This window comes from Physeter macrocephalus, chromosome 20, assembly GCF_002837175.3.
Source record: "Physeter macrocephalus isolate SW-GA chromosome 20, ASM283717v5, whole genome shotgun sequence".
Taxonomy (NCBI): Eukaryota; Metazoa; Chordata; class Mammalia; order Artiodactyla; family Physeteridae; genus Physeter; species Physeter macrocephalus.
In genome coordinates this window covers 73,380,072-73,390,122 of record NC_041233.1, presented here as the reverse complement: position 1 = coordinate 73,390,122, position 10,051 = coordinate 73,380,072, and the positions used below count along the sequence as shown (strand labels likewise).

The 10,051-nt window shown below is 42.0% G+C and overlaps 1 protein-coding gene across 2 annotated transcripts in view; it reads left to right on the top strand.

The window, feature by feature from the left end:
* The first annotated feature begins 817 nt into the window (after positions 1 to 817).
* MCMBP (minichromosome maintenance complex binding protein) overlaps positions 818 to 10,051 on the top strand; it is a 66,694-nt gene continuing 57,460 nt past the window's right edge. For both annotated transcript variants that reach the window (XM_024121394.3, XM_024121392.3), the window contains exon 1: positions 818 to 982. In XM_024121394.3, the coding sequence (XP_023977162.1) occupies positions 925 to 982 (58 nt within the window). In that variant the 5' untranslated portion in view covers positions 818 to 924. The remainder of the gene's footprint in view (positions 983 to 10,051) is intronic.

Genomic DNA, 10,051 nt, shown 5'->3' with positions numbered 1-10,051 from the left:
CTTCTAGGCAGACACAGGCCACGGTATGTTTTCACAGTTATGAACTTGCCTCTCAATGAGGAACTAGTCCCTCTGCAGTGCCTGAGATGACAGAAAGGGAGCTCGGGTTTTTTCAAAGTCCACCTTATCTAAATGTACACCTTCCTCAGTGGGGTAAGACTTGATCCAGCTGAAGGAAAGTCACTACATAGTTTTTCGGGCAGGGAACCAGAAAAAAGAGTTGCCATCGTTAAAAAAAAAAAAAAAAAAAAGGCACCAAGAGGACGCCATGAGGTGGGCGGACACCAAAGGCTGCTTTACACTCTAATTTTGCCCAGCGATAACTTTGAGGTCTCTTTGGGTTTGTGCTTTTGGGCTGTTGCAAAGACTGTGCAAGGCCTCTCACTATAAATGTATCAACCGGACCTCGGGAGTTTCCCCCTTCGAGCCTGCTGAGTGACACCCAGCAAAACACCTCCCTCGGCCCGCGACGCCGGGCTCCAAACCCCGAGGCCGCGCTTACCCTTCCTTTCGCCCGTTTCTAAGATGGCGGCCGCCCTGCCGCCGCGGCCCCGCCCCTCCCCGGCCCGCCCCCCTCCCCCCAGCAGGCCCGCCCCGCCTCCCCGCCGCGGGACCGCGCAGCGCGCTCCCGCCGCCCCTCCCCGCGCGAGCTCCACCCAGGTCGCAGGCAGCGCGGTCGGCGGCGCCTATTTCCCGCCATTGTGCAAAGTGGAGGTTGGGGGCCCGCACGCGCTGCCTGCCCGTCTCCGGCAGCGCCTCGCTGCCGCCGCCACAGCTGCCGTTCTCTGAGGCGCGGGGAGGCCGGGCGGCCCGCGCCGCGAGGCTCACCCTGCGTGGGAGGGCGCGGGCGAGAAGCGGCCGAGCCAGCGAAGAGGAGCAGCGGCGCGGGACGCCGGGCCGCGCCGGCTCTGGCCCGTCTGCGAGATGCCCTGTGGGGAGGATTGGCTCAGCCACCCGCTGGGGATCGTGCAGGGCTTCTTCGGTGAGTGGCGGCGCCGGGGGCGGGCCGAGGGGGCCGCCGAGTTGACGGAGCCCCGGGCCCGGCCCCGCCGCGCGGCCCCACGCGGGGCTACCTCGAGGGCTCGCGCGGCCGAGACGGCCAGCCGGGCCTGCGCCGGCCGGCGCTCCACACCGCGGACTTCGGGCCGCGGCTTCCCGGCCCCGGCCGCAGGTGCCTCCCACCTGCCCGATTCGCGATTCGCAAGCGGCCGAGGTTACGCCTCGAGGAGCGGGCGGGCGGGCGGCCGTGATTGACGGCCTCGTTTCCCTTCGTGGCCCTGCTGGCGGCCCGAGCCCCGCGTGCGGCAGAGCTCGGAGGGGCCCTTAAACCTTCGCGAGGGCCGGCGGAGATGGGGTGAAGGAAAAGCACTTTGCCTGGGGGAAGCCTGCAGGATATTTCAAAACTTCCGGTGTGTCGGGGGAGTACCCGCTCCCTCGCAGCAGAAGTTGGCTCTAACTCCTGTATTAATACACATCTTCTCTTTTTCGAGATAAGATTTAGTGTAACAGCTTAATTTTTCTTTTAGGATGCCTTTAAAACCAGCCCAGTCTCCATCTCCTCTTGTGCCAGAGGTAGCAAGAAATGTTGAACTACTCAAATGCGCTCCTACATAGAAAGAGCTAAGAATGTGGCAGCCAAGCTTAGTAAATTTTAGCTGCAATTATTGTTAATGCCACTTTTCTGCTACGGAAAATTTAGGTTTGTTTGCAGTTAACTGGGCATTTTGGCCCCAACCCCCATGTCTTTTGCGCTTAGGAGTGGTAGACGCAAACCCGACCAGAAATCAGTGTGTTAGATAAGAACACCTGACGTGTCAGGAGGTAACTTAAACTTGTAGAGTGGCCTTCTTGACTTAAGACGTTGTGGGATATTAGTGAGAACGCCTATTAAGAAGCTCCGTAGTCCCCAGCAGCCAAAACCGATGGCAGAAAATGTGTGTACTTCTTGCAGGAAAGGCTCACTCAGCAAATCTTCACTCATTTTCCTTATAATTTGAGCTAGGTTAGTTAGCTGGTTTCCCAGGCTGAAACTAGAAGCAGCAAATTAGAAGAAGGCGTGGATAGGCAACCGGACTGTAGCCAGTGAACACCGACAACCTGAAAAAGAAGACATTTAAAACTATGCATATGTTGTTTAAAAAAAATTTTTTTTTGAATCACTGTATATCCATCAAGGGTGCTTTTGAGGAAGGGGCATATACCTCTCCACTGAATCCTAGTGATTGATATTCGTAATGAATACTGGAACTAATAATTGATTTCCAAAGTGATGGTCCCAAAATGTGGAGTGAAGATTAAGTTGCACAGTAGGTTTAAGAGGGTGCAGGGGCGTAAATACTTTCTAGGAAAAATCTTTCAAAAGTAAGTTTTGGTGCTTAAAGGGTGAAGTTTCCGTTATTGTTGTTTAGAAAATTTATTTATGAGAAATACCCCTATCCTAGTCTTGCTGGATCAATGAGATGATTTTATATTTGGTATATATTTGAATGTATTTGTGTCAGATTTTGTCTCCTGCATGTATGATCCTAAGAGGCAGACGACTCATTATAGTACAAAAGGTGTACTTTGGATATAAAATATTGGCTTCACAGTATTTTGTGAAGTTTGTGTAGTGTTGTGGGAACCTGGAGCTTGTGGATGTGTTTCCCTCCAGATTGTCTTATTCTCATACAGGTTGTGTCTTACAGAGAAAACAACTAATACTTACAGTCATGATGTTTTTGTAGAAGCTGTTCTGATGTATAGTATATATTTTTGCTATATTTTCCTATCACTGTGAATATATTGAATAACTTTATCATAACAGCATTTACAGGTATGTTTCTGTGAGAAGTAAGTGAGATGTTAAACTTGTAGACTCTTTTTGGTTTAGTAGGAAATTGTTTTGAATCCATCTTTCCCCCAGATAGAAAAGGAATGCCCGTCTGTTGTGGTTTATGAAGGCTTCTGGGCCCCGCCCCTGCCCAGCTCTCAGACCTCATCACTATATTCCCCCTCATATTGAACCTTCTTTCAGTTCTTTGATTTTGAACCTTGCCTCTAGGCTTTCTGCATAGGCTATTTCCTTTGCCTGGTCCCCACTTCCTCTCCCAGGGCCACTTTCCTGGCTAAATCTTACTCTTCCTTTGGGGACCTAAGTTAGGTACCTCCTGCTGCATGTAATTATAGGATCCTGTGTGGCCTGGAAATTAGCTTGTAAAGCATGTTGTTGAAATCACTTGTTTCCTGGGTTCCTCCACTGTATTTTAACCCTGGGAATTCAGGGCGTGTATCTGCTTTATTCACCTAAAATACACCTGTACATCAGAAGGGCTCTGTGAACATTTGCTGAGGAGAGGCAGTGGAAAGACTGATTAATCAATCAGAAATGGTGTAAATTGTGGTGGTTACTGTGACCACAAATCTAAACTAAGGACAGTCCTGGTGGACATTGTATTGGTTCAGAGAATGCGATGTGATCGTACCAGGTATGAGTTACTCTCACATGCAAATCCTAATTATTTTTTCTTGGTTTGGATAAGAAACTTTGAAATTCTCTTAGAGGCCAATCATAACTGTATGAATCATAATTCATCTTCGTGAACCAATCCATATTTTGAATTTGTATCTGCCATATTAGAATTGTTCGTTTGTAAATTTTTTCCTATAAGCCTTCATAAAATGCCTTTTATGTTTCTGTACCGGTCTCTAAAAGATTTTATATGTAGAATCTTGAGGTCCAAAGGCTTAAGATTTAGGAATACTTTATTGGGCTCTGTTATGTGCATAATGCTGATGGCTCAGTCCCCACAGTGATTGTTCATTTACTGACTCATATTAAATTGCTTCCTTTAAACAAAAGCAGGAATCTTAGATGAGAAAAAGTTTTGTATACTTCTTTTTCTTTTAATCATTTTTTATTTTAAAGGAGTTTTTTTCACTTGAATTAATAACTGCTGTTAATTTCAGAAAAGTAGGAATGCTTATCAACTGATTCTTTATGTACGTTCTCTTCAGATTGCTGGTTGGGTCAAGATCATTAGTTTTGATTATATTCAAGGCACTTTGGTCATATCTAACAGAACTAGAACTAGACTAGCTCACGAAAAAAAGGACATTGGTGTGTGGAGGAGGGAAAGGAGTAGTAGTTTATCACTAGCATTTTAGAGAATTTAAAGCAATAATAAAATCATCTAAAAGTCTGTCTGCTTTTTTATTGTAACCATGATTTCTGTACCGACAGTTCACCCCCTTTTGTCTGTACCTACCTTTGATCTCTCCTACCACCTGGCCCTTGTTAGACCACTGAAAAAAAGTCATTTGTTATAAGGCTATAAAACCCAAAGGCAGGGAGGGTGGCTTGGTATCCCAAGAGACTACTGAATGGAATTGGAAAACCAGCAGGAATCCAACCAAGCAGTGCTTCTCAGTTTTTCTCCCTTAGGCTATGTTCATCTCTGCACCCAAACTTTATCTTTCTTTATTCCACAGCTCCCAATTTCACCTGTCAGTTCCAACCCACTTGAGCTAGCATCTTTATCTTAATCCCACATTCCAGGGTTAGAGAATCTGATTGGCCCAGCATGGAGTCAGGGGTCCACTAGTCAGCTATGGCCAGGGCAGTGTTATGTAGGGTAGTCGTAACTATTGAGGCCCATACCTCAGCAGTGGCGGAAGTTCTCAGAGAAGAAGAATGGATTGGGCAGCTGTGACAAAAACATAAATACATATATCTATACATGTGCATTTATGTAGATATATATACATGTACATATATGAATTTTAAAATTATTGAATAATAACTTGCCTATGGTTAAAAAAAACCAGCATGATAGTATTAAATGAAGAGTAGAAGTATGCTGCTCTTCTCCCACTGAGGTCACCAGTTTGTTTTGTTTTGTTTTTTCGCGGTACGCGGGCCTCTAACTGTTGTGGCCTCTCCCGTTGCGGAGCACAGGCTCCGGACGCGCATGGCTCACGGGCGCAGCCGCTTCGCGGCATGTGGGATCTTCCCGGCCCGGGGCACGAACCCGTATCCCCTGCATCATCGGCAGGCGGACTCTCAACCACTGTGCCACCAGGGAAGCCCCAGGTCACCAGTTTTAACTGTTTCCAATTATAGTTCTTTTTTCTTCATTGAGATATAACAAAATTCATTGTTTTAAAATGTACAGTTCAGTGGGTTTTAGTATGTTCACTATGAGTGCAATTATCACCACATCATTTCCATCACCCCAGAGAGAAGCCCCATATCTGTTAGCAGTCACTCCCAATTGCCCCCTCCTCCCTCCTCTTGCAACCACTAATTTACTTCTGTCTGTGGTTTACCTGATCTGGACATTTCATATAAACGGACTCATATAACTTGTGGCCTTTTGTGTCTGGTTTCTTTAACTTAGCATAATGTTATCGAGGTTCATCTATGTTGTAGCATGTATCAGTACTGTATTCCTTTTTATGACCAAAAATAATATTCTATAGTATGGATATACCATATTTTGTTTATTCATTTATTCATAGGTGAACACTTGGCTATTGTGAATAGTGCTGCTATAAACATTCATGTACAAGTTTTTGTGTGAATATATGTTTTCACTTCTCTTGGGAATATGCCTCACAGTGGGATTGCTGGGCCATCTGGTAATTTTATGCTGGAACTTTTTCCCAAAGTGTGTGCACCATTGTACACTTTCACCAGCAGTGTATGAGGGTCCCAATTTCTCCAGTCCACTTCAACACTTGTTAGATCTGTTGTTTTATTAGTAATAGCCATCCTAATGGGGGTGAACTGGTATCTCATTGTGATTTTGATTTGTATTACTGTAATGATAATAGTATAATAGTGTCTTTTCATATACATATAGGCCATTTGTATATCTCATTTGGAGAAATGTCTTTTCAGGTTTTTATTGATATATTTTTTTTTTTTGGCCACGCCACGCAGCTTGCAGGATCTTAGTTTCCTGACCAGGGATTGAGCCTGCGCCCTTGGCAGTGAAAGCGCAGAGTCCTAACCACTGGACTGCCAGGGAATTCCCCATTGCAGATTTTAAATTGGGGTTTTGTCTTTTACTGTTGAGTTATAAGAGTTCTTTATATATTCTGAATATTAGACCCTTATCAGATATATGATTTAGAAATATTTTCTACCATTCTATAAATTGTCTTTTCACTTTCTTGATAGTGTCTTCTGATGCAAATTTTTAATTTTGATGATGTCCAGTTTATCTCTTTTTCCTTTAGTTGCTTATGCTTTTGGTGTCATGTTTAGGAAACCATTGTCTGATGCAAGGTCACAAAGGTTAACACCTATGTTCTTTCTAAGAATTTTTAAGTTTTAGCTCCTTACATTGAGGTCTTGGATCCATTTTGAATTAATTTTTGTATATGGTATGAGGTAGGGATCCGAATTCATTCTTTTGCATGTTGTCCCAGCACCTTGTGTGTGTGTGTTTTAACATTTACCAGTTTATTTTGAAGGATATCATAAAGGATGCAGATGAAGAGGTACATAGGGCAAGGTGTGGAAGGGTCCCTTGTGGAAGAGCTTCTGTCTCCATGGAACTTGGGTGTGCTACCCTTTCAGTATGTGGTTGTGTTCACCAATCTGGAAGCCCCACAGCACTGTTTGTTGAAAAGACTATTCTTCCCCAACTGAATGGGTTTGGCAACTTTGTTTAAAAAATGTGTATGTATGTGTATCAGTTGACCATAGATGTATAGCTTTATTTCTGCACTCTCAATTTCATTCCATTGATCTATATGTTTACCCTTCTGCCAGTACTATGTTGTCTTGATTACTGTAGGTTTGTAGTAAGTTTTGAAGTGATGTGTGAGTCCTCCAAATTTGTTCCTTTTTTTTTTTTTTTAAAGATTGTTTTGGCTCTTCAGAATCCCTTGTATTTCCATATGAATTTAAGATCAGTCTGTTATTGCTGCAAAAAAAGGCAGTTGACATTTTGATAGGGATTGCATTGAATCTGTAGTGCATTTAGTTCTTTTGGTAATAGAGAATAGTAAAGATTACAGATTCTATGGGATAGGGAGGGTAGGAGGGAGACGCAAGAGGGAGGAGATATGGGGATATATGTATATGTATAGCTGATTCACTTTGTTATAAAGCAGAAACTAACACACCATTGTAAAACAATTATACTCTAATAAAGATGTAAAAACAAAAAACAAAACAAACAAAAAAAAGATTACAGATTCTAGAGCCAGACTACTTCTTAACTACAGGGCCATACCCAGCATATTTGTCTATAATCATTTTTTAATACCTCCCTTCTTTATACTACAGAATTATTTTCAGTAATAATCATGAAATAAAGCTATATGCAGTGCTTAAGGTAATTACATATTTCAAAATAGATCTAGACATTGCTTCTATCAGCTTCTCCCTGCCCATTTTAGAATTTTTTGTTGTTGAGTTCTGTTATGCTGATGTTGTTTCATGTTGGTATGGGTACCACACTTTAGATTTGAGTAAGTTTGTATTAATTGTATAATGAATGAATTCTTTGTATTAAGAATAACTTACCAAGTTTCTGCAGACAAAACTCAACTGTTTACTTGGTAGTGTTTATACCTACCTAATAGTTTGAATTTTGGTCTTTTAGTTATAGTTTGATATAATAATATTTTATATAAAGAATTGTCCGATGACTAATAAGTGAATTTTGATAAAACTGAAACATCTGCAAAAGACACAAATTAGAGAGATACCAAATCTTTCAACTCATGTTCCTAACATATTTTCATAATTCATTCTTTAGCTTTAAAACAAATAGCCGGGCTTCCCTGGTTGCGCAGTGGTTGCGCGTCCGCCTGCCGATGCAGGGGAACCGGGTTCACGCCCCGGTCTGGGAGGATCCCGCGTGCCGCGGAGCGGCTGGGCCCGTGAGCCGTGGCCGCTGGGCCTGCGCGTCCAGAGCCTGTGCTCCGCGACGGGAGAGGCCACGGCAGAGGGAGGCCCGCATACCACAAAAAAATAAAATAAAATAAAAAAATAAAACAAATAGCCATTTAAGAATACATTTCAATTTTAAGATATGATTCAGATTCAGTAAAATTTTCATGTATGAGTAAAATTTGCGCCTACTGCACCTCTCACTTCTCACTGTTTCACTGATTTATTAAACACAAATAACAATTCCAACAAGTTGTCCCATGGAAGATAGAATTGAAGTAACTCAAGTTTTCCTTCTTCATCTTTACAATCACTGGGTTATTGTTTGTTTATTTAAAATCTTTTGTATACATGTAGGACTCTAGAGTACCACAGGGCTTGGGGGATACTAACTGCTCTAACCAAGTTTGGACTGTTGTGTTCCACTTAGAAATTTACTATCCAAACATATTCATGTAGCTGTGTCTGTGTTGGGAGCCAAGTGTGTAACTGAGGATTCTTCAAATTAACTTCTATGTAATATGCAATATTCATTAAAGGTTACGTAGTAAAAATGTGCTAATTTGACACTACCACATATATTACTAAAACTCAGCAGTAGTTTTAATTTAGTTCCCCCAATTGTTTGGGATTAATACCAACAAAAGATTTTCCAAGGAAGAATATTTTATCACTGACATTGTTTAGAATTGCCAATTCAGAGTGATGGTAGAAGCAGAATGAATTTTAGTTGGTTTTATTATTTTTAAATTCTCTGCAGGAAATGTATCTCTTATTGCTAGCACTTAGGGTAGACTGCTCCTACCACTTCTGTGGTAGGTCACTGCTTGGCCCCTCTTACTTCCAACTTTGAGTGTGAACATGTCAAATTAATTAACCTTTCTTTACCTCAATTTTATCATCTGTAAAATGGGACTAATAAGAGAATCCATTTTTTAAGCCTGTTAAAAGGATTAAATGAGATAGTGCATATAAAGTGCTTAGAATAGTGCCTGGCACAGTCTTTTAAGTGTTCACTAAACATTAGCTACTATACTTTGGTAAAATTTATAATTTACAACCATTATTCTGAACAATATATATTTTACTTCCATTTGAGTCTCAATGTGTACTCTTCCCCCCATCCTCGTTTTTGAAGACTTCTATAGAGCTGTTTTAGGTTCACCACAAAATTGAGCTGAAGACATAGAGATTTCCCAAATACCTCCTGCCCCACACATGCATAGCCTCCCCCCTTTTATCAACATCTACTACCAGGGTGGTACATTTGTTATAATTGGTGAACCTACACTGACATATCATTATCACCCAAAGTTCGTAGTTTACATTATGGTTCATTCTTGGTGGTGTATATTCTGTCGCTTTGGGCAAATGTATAATAATATGTACATACATACATGCATCATAGCAGCATACAGGATAGTTTCTATGCCCTAAAAATCCTCTGCGCTCTGCCTGTCAATCCTCCTCTCCCCTCTAACCCCTGGCAACCACTGATCTGTTTTTTACTGTCTCCATAGCTTTTTTTTTGCCTTTCCCAGAAAGTTATATAGTTGGAATCATATAGTATGTAGCTTTTTCAGATCGGCTCCATTCACTTGTGATATGCATTTAAGTTTCCTCCATGTGTTTTCCTAGCTTGATAAGTGCATTTCTTTTTGGCACTACATTCCATCGTCTGGGTATACCACAATTTACTTATCCATTCACCTAGTGGAGGACATCTTAGTTGCTTCTAAGTTTTGGCAGTTACAAATAAAAACTGCTCTAAACATTTGTGTATAGGTTTTTTGTGGACATAAGTTTTCAACTCCTTTGGGTAAGTACCACGGAGTGCCATTGGTATGGGTAGAGTATGTTTAGTTTTATATGAAACTGCCAAACTGTCTTCCAGAGTTGCTGTACTATTTTGCATTCCCTCCAGCAATGAATGAGAGTTCCTCTTGTTCCACATCCTCTCCAGCATTTGTTAGTATTCTGGATTTTGGAGTGCAGAGGTAGCTCATTGTTGCTTTAGTTAGCATTACCCTAATGACATACAATGTGGTGCATCTTTTGCTTATTTGCCACCTGTATATATTCTTCTTTTTTAAGATATCTTTATTGGAGTATAATTGCTTGACAATGGTGTGTTAGTTTCTGCTTTATAACAGAGTGAATCAG